Source organism: Cyprinus carpio, chromosome A25 (genome assembly GCF_018340385.1).
Source record: "Cyprinus carpio isolate SPL01 chromosome A25, ASM1834038v1, whole genome shotgun sequence".
NCBI classification, from domain to species: Eukaryota; Metazoa; Chordata; class Actinopteri; order Cypriniformes; family Cyprinidae; genus Cyprinus; species Cyprinus carpio.
Window position 1 is genome coordinate 18,027,077 of NC_056596.1, and position 25,132 is coordinate 18,052,208.

The 25,132-nt window shown below is 36.9% G+C and overlaps 1 protein-coding gene across 1 annotated transcript; it reads left to right on the forward strand.

Moving 5' to 3' along the window:
* Positions 1–5,882: 5,882 nt before the first annotated feature.
* Positions 5,883–13,078, forward strand: sall1b (spalt-like transcription factor 1b). The gene is made up of 3 exons (XM_042715752.1): positions 5,883–6,315; positions 7,580–10,881; positions 11,024–13,078. The coding sequence occupies exons 1-3, from the start codon at positions 6,273–6,275 to the stop codon at positions 11,411–11,413; spliced, it is 3,735 nt and encodes a 1,244-aa protein (XP_042571686.1). The 5' UTR covers positions 5,883–6,272; the 3' UTR covers positions 11,414–13,078.
* Positions 13,079–25,132: the final 12,054 nt, after the last annotated feature.

Sequence of the window (25,132 nt, forward strand, 5' to 3'; positions counted from 1 at the left end):
CATATTAAACTGTTCAAAAGTTTCCGTCAATATTATTGAATTACTATATTATTAATACATTCAGTATCATTGAATGTTCTGTTTAAGAAATAAAATTATTAAAATGTAAAATAACTTTTTATTGCAATATTTTGTGAAATGTACTTTATTTCTGTGATGCGCAGCTGTATTTTCAGCATCATTACTCCAGTCTTCAGTGTCACGTGATCCTTCAGAAATCATTCTAATATACTGATTTGCGGAAAAAACATTTTTGATTATTATCAGTGTTGAAAACAATATGCTGCTGAATATTTTTGTGTAACCATTACACATTTTTTCTTTTTTTTTCAGGATTTTTTTAAACAAGATAGATAGATAGATAGATAGATAGATAGATAGATAGATAGATAGATAGATATATCTAAATAATTAAAAATAGATAGATAGATAGATAGATAGATAGATAGATAGATAGATAGAGTAGATAGATAGATAGATAGATAGATAGATAGATAGATAGATAGATAGATAGATAGATAGATAGATGATAGATAGATGATAGATATAGATAGATAGATGATAGATAGATAGATAGATAGATAGATGATAGATAGATGATAGATAGATAGATAGATAGATGATAGATAGATAGATAGATAGATAGATAGATAGATAGATAGATAGATAGATAGATAGATAGATAGATAGATCGATAGATAGATAGATAGATAGATAGATAGATAGATCGATAGATAGATAGATAGAGTCTGATGATAGATAGATAGATAGATAGATAGATAGATAGATAGATAGATAGATAGAGTCTGATGATAGATAGATAGATAGATAGATAGATAGATAGATAGATAGATAGATAGATAGATAGATAGATAGATAGATAGATAGAAGAATAGATGATAGAGATAGATAGATAGATAGATAGATAGATAGATAGATAGATAGATAGATAGATAGATAGAAATAGATCAGATAGATAGATAGATAGATAGATAGATAGATAGATAGATAGATAGATAGATAGATAGACAGATAGACAGACAGATAGACAGACAGATAGATAGATAGATAGATAGATAGATAGATAGATAGATAGATAGATAGATAGATAGATAGATAGAAATAGTCAGATGATAGATAGATACAGTAGAAATTTGGTAGGTTCTTGGGCTTTTTCACTTAATGATAGATAGATAGATAGATAGATAGATAGAGATAGATCGATAGATAGATACTGTAGATAGATAGATAGATAGATAGATAGATAGATAGATAGATAGATAGATAGATAGGTAGATAGATAGATAGATAGATAGATAGATAGATAGATAGATAGATAGATAGATAGATAGATAGATAGATAGATAGATAGATAGATAGATAGGTACAGTAGATAGATAGATAGATAGATAGATAGATAGATAGGTAGGTAGATAGATAGATAGATAGATAGATAGATAGATAGATCTTTTCTGTCACTTTCAATCAATTTAATGCATCATTGTTAATTAAAAGTATTAATTTCTTTCAAAAAACACTTCAATGTTCAGTATATAGGATAAAATATTTACACACACTTTTTAAACACCAAAATTCTGTTATTTCGTGTTCTATGATTACAGTGACGTTAATGTAGATTTATTTTTTAAAATATATTTTAATTAATTTATATGTAAATAATTTGCATCAAAATATTTCAAACAAAACATGTCTTCTTGGGCATATAATTTGAATTAGTCCATTATCCCTACTTTTCACCTCCGCAGTAGTCTTCTCGTTAGCCCCTTTAAAAAACATTTTGGCATTGAAACCACCTGCTAGGAAATGACATCATTTTAGGTGGAAGAACAACAGCACACAAACCAATGTACAGTATCAACACATCACTGGATGAACTATGAGGTGTTCTGTGGTATCATTCGGTCTGTAAAACATTCTATATTTTTGATACAACTGAAATCTGCCAGTTTAAGTTGTAAACTAACTCTCAATTCCTAACAAGGACTTGGGCTCTTTATTACAATCTGATTAGAGATCCTGTTCATTTTCTTGCCTCTGTGTCAATGATAAAGTTTGACCAGATAAAGTCTATAACATAAAAATCCATTCACACAAGCATATTCAGTTTTGTTTTCTTCTTCTTCTTCTTTAATATATAACCTCTCATTCTTTACAATCACAGCAGCGGAGTGTGTGGAGTGGAAACATGGAGGCAGTAAAAACACAGGCTTGTTTTTAAGTAATCCATTGACGAAGCGATGGAGCTGATATTCCTGAAGAAATATTCATTCTGTCACTCCCAGACCTGTCAATCCTGAGGTTGCACCTCACCGCTGGCAGCTTTAGGGGCTGGATTTAGCGCGCCGTGAGGTCCGGCCTGACAAACACAGCTGACACATCATAAATATGCGCTACATTTATGCAGATGTCAGACAATACCCGTCAGTAATGGCTGCGTGCTGGAGAATCGGCGAAATTTGCTCTCGTAAAAATAAAAATGAACAGAGCAAACCTTGCAGAAAAACAGCCTTAAAAACATTTCCATGAGATATTTGCCCTTGATCAAACTTGCTGGTGAACGATTGGGAGCAGTAAAACACAGCCGTGAGGAAGATGTTACTGCTTTCACAGCTCAGGTCTTCTCGGCTCAATTTTTCAATTTAGAGTCAAATGAGACACTTGTTGGCATACAGTAAGACAACGTGGATACCTATCAGAGAACTGATGAGAAATATTCATATTGTGATCACAGACTTTGGTGTCTGAGCACAATCTCAATCTCTAGAAACTGATCCTTTTTCTCTCTCAGGAGAACAATCTTAGAAGAAAAAGACTGAAGCAAAGGTCTCAATTTAATCTTATTTGAGAGAAAGAAAGGATACAAAAGAGTTTTCATTTGGGATTTTCTCTTAGAGTGATATCATAAAAGTCCTAAATCAAGATGTAGACAAAAATAAAGCAACATGCACTGTAACCTACAAATGGTCAAATCTAAATGATCCAGTTTAAGTCAAAATATTACTTAATATTGCAGAATCAACCTAGATATATTAATTTATACCACCAAAACTACTTTATATGGGTTAAATCAGGTAGAAATATCACTTTAAAGCAATAATGTTGCAGTGTGCTGCTGATGTTCACATTCTTGTTATTTATTCTTGTATTCATTGTCTTAAAAAAGGCAGGGAATTAATGTATTTTTCTCTCTTGTCTTTTAACGCTTTGAAAATGAACATATTATTCCATCTTTCATCTGACGCTTTATGGACTGTCTAAGTAGCTCCATCTTCACAGGATATTGAGGAAGAGAGAAAAAAAGGTAAAAAAAAAAAAAAATACAGAACAAAAACCCCAGACAAAACAGCATTGACAGGCATCACTCCACACACACAAACTCATGTAGAATACACAAGTGCACAGAATGAAAAATTCAATGAACGCTTAAATGTGCAAATTAATGCCACTGCATATAACAGTACATATAGCTAAATAAAAAATAAATCACAGTTTAAAATAAGTGACAGAATTTGGAGAAGATATTGCCCATCAGTGCAGAATGTCTAATAAATAATAGAAATGAATGGCTAGTGAGTATGTCCAGTATGTCTATTCAGAATATGTTGCAGGATGAAGGAATACTGCAATAATCATGAAGCATAAAGGAGGTTTTCACAATAAAAGTTCTAGCAGAAAAAATGGAAATGATGTGTAAAAGTGCCTGTGGCTTAGAGGAAAACAAAATATTCCAGAGCAGGGAAGTCCGGGGCAGATAATTATGCACGTATAGTGTGAAAATATTGGTGTCAGACAGTGCTGGCATGCTGTGTTTGTGTTTTTAGGAAGTGAAGGTGTCATTTGTCCATATCAAGTCTGTTGCTAAGGACCCTAGGCCACAGATAATAGCGCTCCCGTGCAGCCCTTCATATCTAATGACTGTAAAACATGACTCATATGAGTGCAGTATGAGCACCTGGTGTGCTCCTGTTCACACAAAACCAAAATGACATATGTATTTATGTATTTGTGTGCCGCACGGAACAACCATGAATCAAAAGATCAGGTGGACAGTAATAGTCACGTTCACGCTCCATCAAAGAGCAGAGGAAAATTCCTCATGTATAAGGTAACTGGCTCAGGTCAACACTTCATTGTTCACGGCAACACAAGCTGCAGAGAAGAAGCTACAGGTAAAAAAATAACTTGTTTACATCACAGTGGCATTTAATAAAATGCCTTTTTGAAAACAGAAAACCATGCAAAATATATAATTAGGCTCTCTGAGGCCGCATGGCTCATCGTCTATTAATGCATTTGATTATAATGACTTGTACTGTTTGCAGAGGACGCTGCGCAAACACACAGTGAACTTTTAAGGGCTGTGTGTGTGTGTGTGTGTGTGTGTGTGTGTGTGTGTGTGTGTGTGTGTGTGTGTGTGTGTGTGTGTGTGTGTGTGTGTGGTTTTAGAGGTGAATGAGTTAATCAAAAGTGGGCTGGAAATAATGAATGTGTTTATGTTGCCAACCAAAGGCACAACATGCTAACAGGCAGACTGGCTAAGCAGCACTGAATTATGAATAATATAATTTCCTCCTTTCTTTTATTATTTTGCATCCATTTTATTTTTATTTATTTATTTTTTAACAGAAAAAGCTATTTCCATCGAACACATTTATTTGTAAACATCTACCTGAAGTGCATTTAAATAAAGAACTGAGCATAATTAAACTTTAAAAATGTATTTATTTATCCATTCATCCATTCTTTCTTTCTAATGTCTATTTCAGTTTCAGTCTTGCTGGAAGAGTTCACCCAAAAATGTAAGCTGTCATTGTTTACTCATCCTTGTGTTATTAAAACCCTGTGACTTTCTTCAAATCTTCCTCAGTTGTTCCATGAAAGACAGTTTTGCTATTATAGTTTTGTTGGGGAGTAATGGGGTATTTGAGCGAGGCAAAAACCCCAATGTTAGTTGTTATTCACTGCAAGAAACGAGTTTGAAATGATTCGTTCACGAACCGAACTGATCCGATTCTCGAGTTCAACTCTGACTCAGTGGTCGGTTCGCATTGGTTAATGGCTCACAGGAGGGTGAAGATAATAATAACGACCTAAATTTCGGTCTGCTTCTCACACAAAGTTGTCAAACGTCTCCTGAAGACTTATCATATAGTGCATGACAACATTAAAGACACGTTTTTGTGTGATTTTGCGTCCTCTTCGACGCTTGAACGATTCCCTGTTCATTGTAACTGCGTGGAAAACATCTTCAGATCTTCAGGAAGAAGGTCATAAGGGTTTGGATGACATGAGGGTGAGTAAATGATGACTGGGTTATGATTAGACATTTTTTACATGCTGTAATTATAGCCCATGAAAAACATCGACAAAAGGTTTACAGTGAATTTAATACTTCAAAGTACTGTAAACAGAAATGACTGGAAATTAATAGACTATCCAAGCATTTCTTATCTGCACCCACTATATAAACACTATTTACACCAAAAGTGTAGGTAAGAATTTATTATAAATTCTATAACCGTAATAATTCCATCATAAAGCTTAATGCTTAACAGTTATTAAGTTAATATGCATGAATGGCGTTAAAGTTTGATGCTATAAAGGTCCATTAACTATTTATATGTTAAGCATGATGATGTTTGTAAATGACTTATTAATAAAAGATATATAAAGTGTTAGGTTACTAAGTTACACCACAGTGGTTTTGTGTTGCTGGTGGTGAAACAATTATCCTTTACATTACCAGCCACTGATTCATGCTCTCGTACACGCTTTAATGAGCACAGTCTACTCCTATCTGGAACACACTGACCAATAGGAGCGCTGGTGGGCGTGGCCGTGAAACGTGTTGACCAATAGGAATATCGCAGGGCGGGGCTGAACTCTCAGCGCTGTCAGAGAATTTCCTCATGGATTTGCGGTATTGGAGTTCTCATGTTTGGAATTGTGGGAATGTGTTTAATTTGGATATTGTGATCGTCAGTGCGGTTATGTATGAACGACTTTTCCTTATAACTTTTTTTTTTATTATTCTTCGCTGACATCACCGTGATTAGCACATTCCTGTGTGATCAGCGCAACTTCATTTCTGCTAACTTATTATTTCTCAGTTATGATGATGTAAACAGTCCCGCGGTAGATTTACAAAGAGCGGGGCTCATTGTCAAGGATGCTTTTGGTTGGACACTGATTCATTTTGATGAAAGGACACTTGTGGATTCTTCAGGGAGGTAAACAGGTTTTATTCCAGCATGTCCCGGAGGAAACAGGCGAAGCCACAGTATGTTCTCATCGGTAAGTTCTGTGTCACTTTCTGAACTGGCATACGGAGGGCGTTTAATTTAGTAAAAAAACAAAAATGTAAAAAAAAAAGTATATATATATATATATATATATATATATATATATATATATATATATATATATATATATATATATATTAAAAAAAAAAAAAAAATATACTAAATAAAAAAAAAGAGGAAGAAGAGTTAGAGGTAGGGAATGAAGATTTTTTTTTAAGGATTTGATTTGATGTTGTATTGTTATAATATAAAAAAATTATTCTTTTTTTAGAGTATAAAATATTGTATATTTTGTTTTGTGTCACATTTTTTTGAGCAATCTTGTTACTGCATGAATTTCAGAATATTACAACATTCCATAAAAATTATGAAACCCAGAAAGTAACATAATTTGAATTTTACCTGCATGGCAGGAAAACTAGTAAGTTCTCATTCTGAAATTCCTACATTTATATTTTAATTTTAAATTGTTGTTTGACTGACTTTGTCAAATTCAACCATTTAACTCTTATTAACAAATTTGTTGGAAATGGTCGCATAATCTTTTATTTTTCTTGAATTAATGGGAAATAAAAATGTATCTACATCTATAAACTAACATTTTGTCACAAAGTAGTTAGTCCCCACAGTTTAATTTAGGATAGTTTAATCTGCAATTCTGTTGCTAACAACCCTGTTATGCATTGATTTTCATAATAAAATCCATTGTTGTAAATAGTATAGAAAAATATATATTATTATTGTACCCTATTAATAGAGTTCCTGCTGTTAAACTTTACATTATCTGTTTATATTGATATAGTTGACAAAATAACCCTTAAAATCAAACTTTTTTTATGATATCAGCTTCTCAAAGTTTTTGCTGGGGAATGCTTGTCTTTCACTTCATTTCATAAAAAAAACAAAAACTCTTAATCAATTTAATCAATCCACATACATACATTTACAATGATAAGGCTATCCTAAATATGCACTTGAAACAAAGCTGTTCTATTTACATCATTTTAGATCAGTATGAAAAAGGCATACATTTATTGTAAAATGATTTTGCTAAATAATCATATCAAATAATTATTAATTCTGAACTAGTAAGTAAATTTATAATAAAACTTTTATCTCCCCACCATGTCATGAATTATGTTACATCTGAGATACAGGCTACTGTGTTGTCTTTTGCTAAGCTTTAAGTTTACATCGAATTGCTATCAAATATGGTCTAATATAAACATTTATATTTTTTTTTTCTTGAAATTCAGATCATACAGTAGAAAATGACCCCACTTCAACCTGCGATGTCCATATTTGTGAACAATGCTGTGCTGAATTTTCCAGTATAACAGACCTATACCAACATCAGAAAGACTGTTTGAAAGATCAGTTAGTTCTAATAGTCACTGAAAACGAAAGCCTAGATTCTCCACCTTCTGGCCTCACAATTAATTCACCGTTCTTCAACACTGATGAGCATTTGGATGGAGTGACAAGTAATGACACTACAGAGGAACTTTGTGACTTTTCTATTGATGGAACATCAGTGGAAGTTGACGAATCCTTACATACATTTGAAAACAGCAGTCATGACATTGCCAAAAAGTCTCATTTACATCACGATAATGAAAACAGTGATAAAGCTGATGGCTTTAGCTTAGCATACCCAGCTGTACTACCACAAGAGAATACCATACTTGAGTTATGTAAATTATCATCCATTAATAGTAATGTCTTCATTGAGAACCTAGAAAACACCAAAGTTGCTGTTGCTCAGTTCTCACATGAAACAAGTTTAAATCCAAAGACAAGTTGCAGAAACGCTAGCAACAGTAAAATGGCTGCATCTGGTTTGATTGAGCAGCTGTTAGCACTGCAGCAACAGCAGGTGCAGCAACTAAAACTAATTGAAGAAATTCAACTTCAAATAATGCTATTAGCAACCCAAAATTCTGATACACCTGTGGCCATAAACACATATGGTGGTCTGTCTCAAACCAATTCACTGATAAAACTTAGCTCACACCTCTCTGAACAACTCACAGCCACTGCGGGGCTTGTAGAAAACCTAGCTACTACTGCTAAACAGTCTAAACATGTTATTTCACAAAACGCCCAAGATGGCTTAAAGGGTGATAAAGGAAACTCCCAAATGACTGATGAAAACAGAGGCAACCCTTTGCCATCGAATGTTGGTAGTGATCTGTGTAGTAATCAGACTTTGCATGGTAACACAGTCCGTGATACAGTTGATGGCATAGCTAATTTAAAAATGCCTTCACAATCTCCTGCTTCAATTACAGATGGGATTCTAAACAAACTTGAATTACCCCATAAACCAAACAGCTTTAATATTTCTGCAAACTCCTTGCCTAGTATTGGGGCAATTGTGGAGGACCTGAATGCTTTGTCTGCCCTAGCCCAACATAGCAAAGCCAAACCCCTCAATGTGAGTTTATGTGAACACAAGAGACCAGCTGAAGATTGTACGTTCAAGCACAAATGCAGATTCTGTGCCAAAGTATTTGGAAGTGATAGTGCTTTGCAAATACACCTGCGTTCTCACACTGGAGAGCGACCCTACAAATGTAACATATGTGGAAATCGGTTTTCCACCCGTGGGAATCTCAAAGTCCACTTCCAACGTCACAAGGAGAAGTATCCTAACATACTAATGAATCCTTATCCGGTTCCAGAGCATTTAGATAAGGTCCCAACCAACACAGGTATCCCATATGGCATGTCTCTGCCTCCTGAGAAGCCTGCTCTTACCTGGTTGGATAGTAAACCTTTAGTGTGTAACTCACTTGGCTTTAGACTTCCATCGTCTTTGCAAAGTCTTCCGCACATCATTAAAAAAGAGGAGGAAGGGGTATCAGTAACTAAACCTTATAGTCCTGGTGTCAGTGAGGTGTGTGAGAGAAGTAATGGGCATCAAGAGGGATTTGGTTGTAGCCCTCCTCTAATTTCAAATGAGAAATTTCAAGAGGTTACACAACCCTTGAGAGTCGCTACCTTACTAAGCTCCTCAGGGGAAGGTTCAAGAGATGACATTGGTATTAATACCTCGGTCAATACAAGCTTAATAACTGAGCTAAAATCAGAGCAGCTTGAAACCAAATTTATTTTTGGAAGTTCTCCAAATCCTCCTGGAGCATCTGAGACTTCAAAGCTGGAGCAGTTAGTGGAGAACATTGATAAGAAGTCTACTGACCCCAATGAGTGTGCAATCTGCCACCGGGTTCTTAGCTGTCAAAGTGCCCTTAAAATGCATTACCGCACACATACCGGAGAAAGGCCATTCAAATGCAGAGTGTGTGGACGGGCTTTTACAACCAAGGGCAATCTCAAGACACACTATAGCATTCATTGTTCCATGCCACCTCTTAGAATACAGCATTCTTGCCCCATATGTCAAGAAAAGTTTACAAATGCAATGGTTCTACAGCAGCATATCCACATGCATATGGGTGGTCACATTCCTAATGTCCCATTGCGTGATAGCTGTGCAGCACCCATGGATCAGGATGCTGAATCTGTAGAAGGTAGGACCTTGGAAGAGGATACCTTGCCCAGTGAGAGCATGGACTTTATGGAAGGTGCATCTGATACAAAATACCCGGACTCTTTACCGGACAGTCTATGTTCTTCACCTGCTTCTTCTGAGTTCACCAGAGCAACTGGGTCAGAGAGTCAGATTGCAGTTTCGAATGTGGAAAATTTGTCAAACGTCAATAAGTTGACTATGTGGAATGGATCAGTGGATGGAGATTGCTTAACCCAGAGATCATCTTCACTAGATAGTGACCATGAGAGTTTAAGGAGAAGGATTTCGGCCAACACTGAGATGACACCCTCTTGGAACCCATCCTCCCCCAATGGCTCTGCTTATGAAAGGCATGGAAACACTGTAACTGACAGAAACCTGAAATCTGCTGAATCAAACAGCTCAAGCCTAAACCCCAATCTTACAGTGTCTAGGTTACTAGATGGAGATATACCAAAAGATAGCTTGACCATGATTTTTCCCTTTAATGAGCAGGGATCCCTGAAGAGCAATGTTTGTGATATCTGCAACAAGTCATTTGCCTGTCAAAGTGCTTTGGATATTCATTATCGAAGTCACACCAAAGAGCGCCCATTTATCTGCACTGCATGCGACAGAGGGTTCTCAACCAAAGGTAACCTTAAACAGCACATGCTTACCCACCAGATGCACAATTCACAGTTGTTTGAGCCAGCAAATCAGATCCTGATTTTTTCACCAAACCAGTTTCTACCCTCCATGGAACCAATCATTCCCTCGAAAAGAATTGAACACAATGGGCTCACCAAAAAAGATCCTAAAGATTCACCCACAGGTATAGTTAGCTCAACAGCTTCCACATTACCTGTACTCTCTACAGCAACACCACTTCGGCGAACAGCTAAACAGCACTTCTGCCACACTTGTGGGAAGACCTTCTCTTCTTCAAGTGCACTGCAAATTCATGAAAGAACCCACACTGGTGAGAAACCATTCTCCTGCAACATATGTGGACGTGCATTTACCACTAAAGGAAATTTGAAGGTACACCAGTTAAAGGTTGTTAAAGGTGTTCTGTCACCCATTGCTAATTTGTATTTTGTTACTTGGTATAGAATCATTTGTATCATCCCAGAGCCCTTATGACCAATTATCTACTTAATTTTTCATCCTGTTTTCCATCTAGGTTCATATGGGAACTCACGTGTGGAGTAGTTCTCCAGCCAGACGAGGTCGCAGACTTTCTGTTGATGGTCCATTCCTTAGATCAAATTCCGAGCGATTCCAGGACTCTTCCTCAAAAGATGTTGTGGGTAAAGAGCGTAATGGAAATTCCTTAGGCCTCTGGAGCCAGTATACCTCTTTCACTAATAGTTTGGGTGTGAGGACGAATGAAATACCTGTAATTCAAAATGGTGCCATACCTCACCTCTCGATTTCTGCTGGGCAACTGGAAAACATAGAAAAACTGCAATTCAACAGAGCTTTACCTTGGCTCGAGAGATTAAGTGAAAATGGTGCAACTTTTAATTTCCGGCAGTTGGTTGAAGACAATAAAACAACAGTGACAAATTGAATTTCGTCTTTTAAGATGCAAACGCACGCATTCAAATGTGATGCAATTTCATGTGTGTTTTTTTTTTTATTAGGATTTTTGTACAAGCATACCCTATGTAGTGACATTAATACAAATTCTGCTGTTGATTAACTTTCCCCCGTTAGAGCAGATCTTCACAACTGAAGTAGTGTTGATTGTATTGTATAAAAAAATAGTTGTTTTTTGTTGTTTGGTGAGGAACATAAGTATTGTTAATATGCAGCTATGACCGTTTATTTTACAATTATTACTTTTTTTTAATAATTGAAGGTATTCATCAAGCACATTTGCTAAACTCTTGGTTGTAATATATTTTGTAATGAGGTACATTTGTATTATTTAATGGAGAAATGAATCCCTATTTCTAAATAGTTCACAAATCTATTTATCAATCAGTGTTTCACGTTAATATAATTTGTGCTTGAATTATGTGTTTTTGTATACGTACAGTATTTAGATTATAAATGTAAACACTAAACAATACTAAAACTATTTATTTTTAAATTTTTTACCATTTTTACTGTTGCATTCAACGAACTATTATGTATGACATTATTTTGTGTTGTGTACTGTATATTATGGCAACCGCATAAGTTTTCCATTTTCCCATTTTAACTCTCACTGCATTTGGCTTATACAAAGTACAAATTTCACTTCCCATTTGATTAAAAGGAGTGTGCTTTTGTAATGTTACTTAAAGTCGTACCATATGAGTGTGTATACCTTCAAGCACCTGTCTCCTCTTTCATTGATTTACCTTTAACAAAGAAATTATTCTTTCCCTACTTCCACACAAGCAGAATTCATGCCCTTTCTCTACTGATAAAAATCTAGGTCACCCTGTCTTCTGCATTTACATTTCAATAAACTTACCAATAATAACACATTGTGTAAATACGCAACGATCTTTGCCAAAGAAATATGATACTTCTACAACCAAATAGAATAATAGAGGCCATTCATCGAGCAGGTACGACTCATCAGCTCTACCTCATGTCTGTAAAACACACGGACAGATGGTCAGCAATGGTTTTAGCGTTTGTTGTCTGGACTCCTGCTATGTCTGTTTGATAGGTGATAAAATGTGCTTTTAGCAAATTGTGAATGCTGTGGTTATTATTACTGTGATTATTGTTAAGTGCAATGATATGGCTACTTTTGTAATTGTATTTTCCATATCTGCCACTCAAAGGTAGCTTATCTCTACTGAATCTTGGTCTCTCCAAATATTTGTTCCTCATTTTATCCAATAATTGTAACAAGAAACAAAATGGGACATATGTAAACAGGTGGACCATTGTGTGCAGAGCTGTGTGGCTGGAGTATCCCAGCAAGTTCTATATCCTCACAGTGATACATCCTGCAGAGTTGTTTAGTATAAAAAAAAAACCATCTGACTTTGAGGTCTGTTGAGTAATTATGTTCATTGAGTGTCACTTCAATAATGCTACATACCAAATCCCTCTGTGAATAAGATCTGCCCTCTTAACTATCAGAATCCATTAAACACACTTCCCAGAGCAGAGACCAGCTGACGGGAACCCAACACCATCCCGCCTGCCACCATTAGCATTATAAAATGAGCAATCAGCTAGAATGAAGCTCAAGGGAGTGCAGAGCTCTCCAGATACATATCTGATTCAAACACGGGAGGCACTGGAGGTGTAAGCAGGTGGATAAAGACCTGACGGATGATATAGGGTTCAGTTGATGTTTTACATCCCCAGATCTCCCAGATACACGGATGCTTCCAAAATATTAGCTTGACTTTTTCGTAAAATAAAAATGAAAACGACAATATGAAGTTATTTCATATAAAGTATGAACCATTTCTTGGCTGAAGTTAATTTCATCAGTAAATACTATTAGGGTGAAACTCACAAAACTTGTCAAGTCATATCCAAATCATATTTCACCCCAAAAATCAAAAGAAAGAATAAGACATTATATGTTGCATAAATAAAATAGAACCATTATTTTTTCTGTGTTGTGTTATTTGAAAGAAAATAAATATTACTACAGAAATTGTCATTCTTATTACACTAATGCAAAATAATAATTTTGTCTTAAGTTTTTATACATCACAGTAGTATTTGTTGTACTGCCTTTAATTTGTAATATAGTTACAAAAATTCTATAAAACAATAATGAAAATCAAATTAAGAAAATCGAGATAATTAAGAATTAAGAAAAACTAGTATGTTAGAGACAATTTTATGATAAATATGATTTGAGAATGTTAAAAAAAATCTCAATGATTCTAAAAATAGCTTATCCTTCCATTATGCAAAATACAATTTATTATTTCTTTTCATTTTTAAAAAAGTTAATGTAGCATGTAAGCACTAAACTCATTTACATTTATATGTTTACTCAAACAACATGTCAAAGCGACTGTATTGTGTTGTGACAGCAATAATAAATATTACAAGAATTTCACACAGACATTAGATTTAAAAATGTTAGTTCTAATTGAACCATTTCATTCTTATGTACAGTATATGAAATAGGATGCAAAATATGTGTAACCCTTTTCCATGTTTTAAAGGAAGGACAGTGACATGAAAAACAGAGAATGACACAACTGTCTACAAGCTGGACAGTTTTTTTTAAGAACTCATCACAGAGGAACAAAACAGTGCTTTTCCAATCATCACATATTTCTGTTCAAAACTGCTGACATCAACGACTGTTTACAATGCAAAGAAAGAATTTCCTGTGTAAGCATTTTGCCTGCGATCATCACACTTTTGTTGGCCTGACAATGGAAATATTCAATAAGAGAGCAACGGCCAAATCTCCAGCAGGGCTTAAACGTATCCAGCCCAAACCCGACTATTGATAACACTGTGATTATGGCATTGTGTGAGGCATCCGCACGGCTCAGATCATATCTGATCATAAACGCTGTGTGGACTCTTTGATGACCATGAGGTCAGTCAGCGATGCTGTATAACAGAATAACACCCACAGGACAGCTGAGTTTGCCATTTTTTTGATTGTGACACACTGGGGATAGTATCCCAAATATGGTAGTACTATGGTATAATAGTTATGCTGACCCTTTGATTGATTTTAATTATCAGCACTTTTCAAAAACTACAGCTATTTTATTTTCATTAAATAATTTTATGTTAATGACATTTAGTTGGAGTGAATTATTCACTAGCTATTAGATCGATTTCATTATTACTCGCAGTACAAAAATATTTACCGATTCAGCTTTAGTCTTTTAAAAACTTTTAGGTTGAGCTCTTGGATGCTGAATGTCTCTACAGGCTGCAATACACGACAGAACTTTTAGAATTGCAACAGATTTTGAAACACCAGGCATCATAAACTTGCCGACTTTGTAAAGCATTACAAGGGGAAAACTGGGCATCACATACTACCAGACTTTCAAGTCGTTCCAAACATAACAAACTCACAAAGAAACATGCACATTGTTGCTAGAAGACGTATGACAAATGAAAACGATTTACTTTTAAAATCAGTTCAGAATATTAAATATGTCTAATATCCTCTGACTCTATGTAATCAAAATGTGAAGCTAAAAATCATTTGTGACAGTCATACACTATGCGATTTTCAGCCTTTAGGGAATTACTTCACCCCAAAATAAAAATGTTCTCACCCCGAGGATCACCTCTCCATCAGATTTGGAGAAATGTAGCATTGCATTACTTGCTGACCAATGGATGCTCTGCAGTGAATGGGTGCCATCAGAATAAGAGTCCAAACAGCTGATAAAAGCATCACAATAATCCACAGCACTCCAGTCCATCAGTTAATGTCTTGTGAAGCAAAAAGCTGCGTGTTTGTAAAAAACATCCATCATTAAACCGTTAGCTTTCACAAGTAAAAGTCATCTTGTCTAAGCAAAAGGGTGCTTAGGGGTCTGAGTCAAAGGTGCCCACTCGTGTCTACCATCATAGTCTTGTACCAAGAAATGGCTGGGTCACATTACTATGTGGTCACTAGGGTGTTCTAAGTGGTTGCTAGACTATTTTGACTAGTTTTGTAGATTGTTACTTAAAATAGTTTAACTAAAGTCTCAATGTTATGATGAGATCTTATTCACATCGGTTTAAATAATTAGTCTTGAAAATATGAAAAGTATGAGAAGGATTGATATGCTTTGCTTCGAAGAACCACAAAATAGGATTTTATTAATGAAAATGGAATTTATTGATTGATAAATCAGATAAATTAGGAAACATTTGCCATTCATTTCACCTCAGATTAAACTCAAAATATGACATTAAAGGGGTAGTCTACCCAACATTTTCATCTGTACAATGTAAGTCAATGGGGTCCAAAGCAAAAACATGGTCTAAACATGTTTTCATACTGCGGCTTCCTCCAAGATCTATGATGTGTTTTTATAGCTACATGTCAAAGAGAAGTAAAGTGAATAAAATAGTGCTTATCTGACTAATCTCCAGGAATACGACAGCTATGGAGAGCAACTCTCCTTGACACTGAATCAAACTCCAAAAATGTATGCAGAAATATAGGCAAATGTGCTGTTTTCCATAAGCAGCAGTCATTTGTAAACGCCAGTGCATCCGTGGACTTATAAAGTGTGATATGAGAGGCGTTGTGATGCAGAGAGAGTGGATGGAGCGTGGTGCCTCTTTGTATCTGTATTAATGTAATTAGCTGCCCTCATCCGAGTGTCATTGCTATGAGGTCATTTAGGTGCTCTCATAGCTGGTCTGGTTTATGCTATTTTGTCTGTCAAAGTAAAAACAAATCATGTTTTTTTACATTTGAATATGCTATTAACACTCCATTTACACTGCTAAAGAAGTGGCACTTACAAAATTAAAATGTTTCCATAACCATGAACGCCTGGTTAGGCGTGATGCAGATGTTTTCAGAACATTTGTCCACAGTTGAAAGCAAAAATGCAGTGTGTTGGGACACAATTATAGTAAAATGTTTGTTATCAAAAGATATTTGGTATGCAAAATGAAACTTTGGACCAATGAGATTTTGCTGTGTGTGGAGCTACCCAACAAAAAAAATCTGAAGCCATATTTTCAGTTTCATTTTAACTTTTTTTTTTCTTTTAGTTTTGTTATTGTTGTTAAAACATGTCTATATGTTTCTTTTTTTATTATTATTATTATTCATTTAATTTCAGTTTTGATTTTTGTTATGATATTAAGTTAAACAAAATTATTTTAGTATATTTTGGTGTATACAGTATTTTAGTAATTTAGTTTTTATGTTTTTGTTTAATTTTTTATACAGTTTTTATTTTTTTATTTTGAGTTTAAGGTTGTTTTGTATTTAATTTTATTTCAATTAACATTTATTTTATTAAGTAGTATTAAGTCATTATTAAGTAATAACCCTGATTCGAATAAATAAAATAGCTAACATTAAATAGTTTAAATAGTTTTTAATACAGCTTTTTAATCACTGTTTATTAGGTTTTTATTAATATTCCATTTACAGAGTTTGAGCATTTAAAGCAGTAGGAGCTTTTAATAAACAGAAAAATATTGTGCGTTATTGAGGATGCTAATAACAGTTGTTGTTTTGTGTGTGTGTGTGTATGTCATCAAGGAGGTCAAAGTGCTGCATGACACTTGCATTGAGAGGTGCCTTGTGAATCATGTATAGGGCCCTTAAGAGTTTTTGTATGCATTCATAAGTGAGCGGTGTGGACAGCTGAAATGGACGTGAATCTGTCAGAACTCTTCTCTCTCTGTGAGCGTCTATATCCACACACATCAGCGTCATAATCACCTCAGGTCAGTGCCTCTCCAGCACAGGCCACATTAGCATCACAAAACACCAAACAATCACAGCAAAGGAGGTGACATGAAGCCTGGGAGGGGGCAAACTGCGCCGGGGCAGATCTGTCAATGAAATGATGATGTTTGAGCGCTTCTTGACAGGCATGACGTGGAGGAGGAAAGGATTTAAGGAGTGTGATGTTGATAGACATTCTATTGCCCACTTGATGGGATCTATGTGATAATGATAGATAGATAGATAGATAGATAGATAGATAGATAGATAGATAGATAGATAGATAGATAGATAGATAGATAGATAGATAGATAGACAGATAGATAGATAGATAGATTGATTATCCATCAAATATTTTTTGAACAACTTATTTTCAATGTTTTGTCAGCTGAAGATCAACACTTCACAACAAACAGCACAACAGTCTAACATACTGAATCGAGGTTATGTCTATCACTCACAGACGCAGATTCATTCATGTCAAATTAAATATGTTGTCTACGGTCTATTGTTGTGTTTTTGCCCTAGTCTGGGGTCAAGGACAAAGACGATGCTTCTCTATGCTTCCTCCAGACATATCTCAGAATTATGACCACATATCTCCTGATAATAAAATTTGGCAGGCAATTTTAACACGACACGTGAAAATGCATATTTTGTGCTGCCTTAGTCAATAGCACCCATTGTTTTAGGCCATCAACTGCATCCTACAATACAATAAAAAAAATAAAAAAAATTTAAAACGATTTTTACCAGATATGTCTTCTGGAGTTTAAGAAAACCTCCAAAAATTATGCATGTTTTATCAATAAGAACTGATCCTCATATCAACACGCCCAGGAGGGACAGTCCAGGTTTTTTAAGTCCCTATGACAAAAGGTGCTTGTAGTTTTCAGGTTGTACCTGGCATTGACAGTAATATATGTGTGGATGATCCTGGCTGCAGGGGCTGATGGGACTCCTGCCTGTCTGAATAAATATCAAGCCTTGTCATTGCGGGCTCATATCATACGCAGCACACCTGATCTTCCTCTACTTCACAGAGACGATATTTGCCTCTATACATGTTAATAAAGCATTTTAAAGTGCCTGTGGCTACTGCTGCTCTGGCATGTGTGCGACAAGCCAGTGTTTGAGAAATCCTTACGTTTTTATACTGGTTCACACTAAACTGGTGTGACTGCCTTTCAGGTTCACGTATGAATCTTTAATTTCTCCTCAAAAATGTATTATGATTATGAGGATTTCAAGTCAACATGAAATCAAAATTTTTATATTTTCTATTTTACATCTCCCTATGCTTTTCTAATAGATGTTTCTAGTCTTATTGTATATTATTGATTACATGTTGAAACTCTTGACAAAAAATATTGTTTTTCATTGATTTGCAATAAATGAAAGAAAAAAAAAATGGGGCGAGCACTTCATTTGCATTTGCCAGTAAGTTTGCTACTGCTAGCATTCACACAGGAAGTTGTCCACATCCATCCTTGTTTTGGTCTATATACACAACAACAACAACAACATATCTGGGTTCCCCAAATTACATTTCCCATAATTCTCTGTTGCAGCATGAGATAAACAGATAAAACAAAAATTACACAGCTAATTGCCATTTACATAATTATATTACATTAACACTAAAAATATAATGTTTTGGTTGATGTAAGAAAAAAAAAAAAAAGAACGGAACAGCAAAATTGTTCAACAAATAAAACTAGTTTTGTTCTGACTAAAATAATTATGATTTCTATGCTTTTAAGTAAAAAAAAAATTGCAGAAGTACTTGAAAGAACTATTTTGTACAGCATCGAAAATTGACAAAATGGTTTAAGAGTGATAATCTGACCTCAGTGACCAACACCATGTCACGATTGTACTACACTGAGGAGTGAGGAGACTTCACAGCAAACACAGTCTTTAATCCAAGAAACACGTGGTATACAGGGCAGACAGGAACACATGTAGCACCAGACATTCAAATTCAATCCCGGACAAGGGAGAATGGCACAGGCTAGAACTTAAATAGGGCAGATAATGAGGGGCACACCTGGAAACAATGAACAATTAAACACACTGAAAAAAACTAGGTAACAGAGCACATGGGAAGCAAAAACACAGTCCAGAATCCTGACATAACGCCCCCCTCCCTGATGGTGCTTCCTCGCACCGATGAACTACGGAGGGGGTTAGGTGGGAACTAAGGAGGAGGTTCTGGACGATGGACACCCGGGAAGGGGCCGGCAGAGAGAGTCCATGGAGGCGACAAAGGAGGGAGGAGCCAGGGAGGAGACAGGAGGGACTTGGAGCAGGAGGAGCCCAGCTGGACCCAGGCCACAGCCATAATGTTGACCTACAGTGGAGCTGACAGAGGGAAGCGCCATGGAGGAGGCGTGGCAGCCGACTCCAGGGGGCTGACCAACGGCAGTGGAGGAGGTGGTGGTGGAGCTCGAGGAGAGATGGAGAGCCAATGAGCTAGGGTGATAGGGATGATCCAGAGGTCCTAGGTGGTGCCGATGGCGCCGGCGACTGATTCGAAAGTGTGGATCCTGGAGGCCGTATTGGAGCCGGAGCAACAGAGGAATGAGGTGGAGCCGTGGGGATGAAGGAGCCTGATGGAGCCGGGGGGGACAAGGCGAAGCCGGAGGAGTGGAGTCCCGAGGCACAGGATGGTCGATGCCAGACCAAGGCAGAGCCAGAGGAACGAGGGAGCCTGGCAGAGCTAGTGGACTGCCAGGCCATGGCGGAGAGGAGGGAGCTAGAAGCCATGGTGGAGCCGACAGGTCAATGGGCCATGGCGGAGTCCAGGCCTTGGAGGCCAGAGGCAGAGTCAAGGGAAACTCCAGCCACGGCCCACCACATAGATCGTGGGCTGAGGGTGAGCAGAGGGGCTGCCAGACAACAGCGGAGGAGGAGGCAGGAGCGGGTTGGAGGGCGGTTATTCGTGAGCCTCCCGGCTTTTGGGGATAAACTCTGAATCAAGAGCCCCCTTTAGGCTGAACAGGGGAACAGGATTGTGCTCTGGAGGAGCGGACACTTGAGGGCGCTTTCTAGGAGCGGGCACTGGAGGGCATTTCCGCTTGAAAGCCAACTTCGGACAACGGTGCTCTGCATGCGGGGATGAGGCTGGCGTCATAGAACTCGCAGAGCACATTGTTCAGGTAGGTAGTGAGATGGGCAATGGCCAGAAACAGTATGGTATGACCTTCAAGCGATTTTTCCCCCTGCTCCAGCAGGAGGAGGATGTATTCAGGGTGGGCGAGGGGATCCATAAGGGAAACAACAGGAGGACAAAAAAACACTGAGTGAAAAACAGAAACAAAACGGAAGGGAAACATGCATTTAAACTGTTGTCGGTCCGGTATTCTGTCCTGATTGTACTACACTGTCCCAGCAAGCACAGTCTTTAATCCAATAAACAGAGTATACAAGGCAGACAGGAACACATGTAGCACAAAACATTCACATTCAATATCGGACAAGGGAGAACGGCACAGGCTAGAACTTAAATAGGGCAGATAACGAGGGGCAGACAGGTAAGGAGGATGAACTAATAATGAAACACACCTAGAAACAATGAACAATCGAACACATGGGAAAACTAGATAACAGCACTTGGGGAGCAAAAACACAACACAAGCCAGGTTTCCATCCAAAGTTGTGACTTTAACTTATGCGCAAAATTGGAATATTGCACAAAACATTTGCGAACAAGCACCGTTTCCATCCAACGAGTCAAAGAGAACAAAATCGTCACTTCCTGATAAACTGGCACTATACAGTCACTAAGAAAAGTAGGAGAAGCTACTGAATATAATAATTTTCCCATATAATAAATTACTTGCACCTCAGAATGAGCAGACGAAACACAATGAATGTGGTTATTGCTTTCCGAGGTGGATGCTGCTGTTTGGGAACGCAGTCATTTAAACAGTTCTGGGAGGCAATTATACAGAAATACTTGGATGACAGACTTTGCACAGGCATTTCAGAATGACCATAACAACATTTTAGATGCTGTGGAATGAGAATTAGTCAGGATTTACCGTCCCATAGCGCAAAGTCACATGATTTTTAAAAAGCTTGGAGGAATTTATTCGCAAAATGCATTTCCATCTCCCATTATTCGCATTAGCCCTTTTTCGCAAAAAAAATTAAATAAATAAATAAATAAACGGTCAAAAACCACCTTAAGTGAGCGTAAAAGCTTTTTGTGAATTAAGGCATTTTTATTTGAAATTCAGCATTTCCATCACTCGATTCTGATGCGATACTGCAAAATGCGCATAAAAGCAACGTGATGGAAACCCAGCTACAGACAGTCCAGAATCCTAACCCACCAATAATGAAAAGTTTTTTTTTTTTCTCTCAGTTGCACATACCATTGGCTGAAAAAAAAAAAAAAACTGGTCTTGTAGTTTAAACTCAGCTTCAAAACTCCAGCCAGATTTAAAAGTCAAGATAAATTCAAATCCAACCAGATGTCTTTTTAAAAAAAAATCACAAAGAAGCAATTTTATACAAACTCATACACTGTTATTCATAGTTAAATTCAATTCAATTCAGGTTTATTTGTATAGCGCTTTTTATGATACAAATCGTTGCAAAGCAATTACAAAAAAGTAAGTTTCTACAATATATTTAGTAGTAGCTTATCAGTGGTGACTGTCAGTTAATGTACATATGGCAGAAATGTACAGAAAAATCAATTAAAGATGTAATCAAACAGACGATGAACACTATTAACAGCCATTATTATATGATGCAATCAAACTTATCACAAAATTTGGTAGTTCTGTATGTTGTTTCAGGGTTGGCATCATCTGAGGTCCTCTGAGGGTTGGCATCATCTCTTCTCAGGTGTTCTAGATCCAGACTGGGATGTCAATCATGTGGCAGAAACAGAGAAACAAGTAGAGACATAATTAGCGTAGCTGCTTTTCCAACCCAGTAAAATTGATTTGTTTAACCCAAGTTAAAGAATAGTAATGTGCATTTGATCAGATATAACTGCAGTACAAGATTATGAGATGCATTATTTGAATGCTTGGCCAAAGAAATGTGTCTTTAATCTAGATTTAAACTCTTTAAACATTTAAAGAGAGTGTGTCTGAACCCCAAACGTTATCAGGAAGGCTAATCCAGAGTTTGGGAGCCAAATGCGAAAAAGCTCTACCTCCTTTAGTGGACTTTGCTATCCTAGGTACTACCAAAAGTCCAGAGTTTTGCGACCTTATAGGGAGCAAGGTGGATTGTAGCGTGGTAGAAAACAGTGTGACAATAATAAAAAATGACAGTTCAAGGCAGTTCATCATTGAATTCAGTGATGTCTTCATCTCAGTTCAGTTTAAATAGTATCTGTGCAATAATTTGCAATCAAGTCAACAATATCACTGTAAATTAAGTGTCCCCAACTAAGCAAGCCAGAGGCGACAGCGGCAAGGAACCAAATTCAGAATGGAGAAAAAAACCTTGGGAGAAACCAGGCTCAGTCGGGGACCAGTTCTCCTCTGACCAGACGAAGCCAGCAGTTCAATTCCAGGCTGCAGCAAAGTCAGATTGTGCAGAAGAATCATATGTTTCCTGTGGTCTTGTCCCGGTGGTTGTCTGAGACAAGGTCTTTACAGGGGATCTGTATCTGGGGCTCTAGTTGTCCTGGTCTCCGCTGTCTTTCAGGGCTGTAGAGGTCCTTTGTAGGTGCTAATCCACCATCTGGGCTGGATACATACTGGATCCGGGTGACTGCAGTGACCCTCTGACTTGGATACAGACTGGATCTGGTGGCTACGGTGACCTCAGAATAAGAGAGAAACAGACTAATATGAGCGTAGATGCCATTCTTCTAATGATGTAGCAAGTACATCAGATGTTATGGGAAGTGTTCCTGGTTCTGGTTTACCTAATTAATGGAGCCTAAAAATCCTTTAACGGATTTGGATATTAGAAGCATATTAGCATGTTATGTGTAAGGTTAAAGAGATGGGTCTTTAATCTAGATTTAAACTGCAAGTGTGTCTGCCTCCCGAACAATGTTAGGTAGGTTATTCCAGAGTTTAGGCGCTAAATAGGAAAAGGATCTGCTGCCCGCAGTTGATTTTTATATTCTAGGTATTATCAAATTGCCTGAGTTTTGAGAATGCAGCGGACGTGGAGGCTTATAATGTAACAAGAGCTGGTTCAAATACTGATGTGCTAAACCATTCAGGGCTTTATAAGTAATAAGCAAGATTTTAAAATCTATACGATGTTTGATAGGGAGCCAGTGCAGTGTTGACAGGACCAGGCTAATATGATCATACTTCCTGGTTCTAGTAAGAACTCTAGCTGCTGCATTTTGGACTAACTGGAGTTTGATAACTAAGCATGCAGAACAACCACCCAATAAAGCATTACAATAATCTAACCTTTAGGTCATAAATGCATGGATTAACATTTCTGCATTTGACATTGAGAGCATAGGCCGTAATTTAGATATATTTTTGAGATGGAAAAATGCAGTTTTACAAATGCTAGAAACATGGCTTTCTAAGGAAAGATTGCTATCAAATATCACACCTAGTTTCCTAACTGGTGACGAAGAATTGACAGAGCAGCCATCAAGTCTTAGACAGCATTCTAGGTTATAACATGCAGAGCTTTTAGGTCCTATAATTAACACCTCTGTTTTTTCAGAATTTAGCAGTAAGAAATTACTCGTCATCCAGTTTTTTATATCGACTATGCATTCCGTTAGTTTTTCAAATTGTTATGTTTCGCTGGGGCGCGAAGAAATATAGAGTTGAGTATCATCAGCATAACAGTGAAAGCTAACACCGTGTTTCCTGATGATATCTCCCAAGGGTAACATGTAAAGCGTGAAGAGTAATGGCCCTAGTACTGAGCCTTGAGGTACTCCATACTGCACTTGTGATCGATATGATACCTCTTCATTCACTGCTACGAATTGATGGCGGTCATATAAGCACGATTTAAACCATGCTAATGCACTTCCATTAATGCCAAAAAAGTGTTCTAGTCTATGCAAAAGAATGGTGTGGTCAATAGTGTCGAATGGAGCACTAAGATCCAATAGCACTAATAGAGAGATACAACCACGATCAGATGATAAGAGCAGGTCATTTGTAACTCCAAGGAGAACAGTCTCAGTACTATGATACGGTCTAAATCCTGACTGGAAATCCTCACAGATACCATTTTTCTCTAAGAAGGAATATAATTGTGAGGATACTACCTTTTCTAGTATCTTGGACAGAAAAGGGAGATTCGAGATCGGTCTATGATTAACTAGTTCTTTGGGGTCAAGTTGTGTTTTTTTTGATGAGAGGCTTAATACCAGCCAGTTTTGAAGGTTTTGGGGACATATCCTAACTACGAGGAATTAATAATAGTCAGAAGAGGATCTATGACTTCTGGGAAGCACCTCTTTTAGGAGCTTAGATGGAATAGGGTCTAACATACATGTTGTTGGTTTAGATGATTTAACAAGTTTATACAATTCTTCCTCTCCTATAGTAAAGAATGAGTGGAACTGTTCCTCAGGGGATCTATAGTGCACTGTCTGATGCAATACTGTAGCTGACGGCTGCATGGTTACAATTTTATCTCTAATAGTATCGATTTTAGAAGTAAAGTAGTTCATAAAGTCATTACTGGTGTGATGTTGGGAAATGTCAGCACTTGTTGATGCTTTATTTTTCATTAATTTAGCCACTGTATTGAACAAATACCTGGGGTTATATTTGTTTTCTTCTAAAAGAGATGAAAAGTAATCAGATCTAGCAGTTTTTAATGCTTTTCTGTAGGATAGGTTACTTTCCCGCCAAGCAATACAAAAAACCTCTAGTTTTGTTTTCCTACAGCTGCTCTCCATTTTCCGGGCTGCTCTCTTTAGGGTGCGAGTGTGCTCATTATACCATGGTGTCAGACTGTTTT

Coding starts and splice junctions, on each gene's coding strand:
- sall1b (XM_042715752.1), top strand. CDS start 6,273: ATGTCCCGGAGGAAACAGGCGAAGCCACAGTATGTTCTCATCG. Junction 6,316..7,579: donor GCCACAGTATGTTCTCATCG/GTAAGTTCTGTG, acceptor CTTGAAATTCAG/ATCATACAGTAGAAAATGAC. Junction 10,882..11,023: donor CCACTAAAGGAAATTTGAAG/GTACACCAGTTA, acceptor TTTTCCATCTAG/GTTCATATGGGAACTCACGT.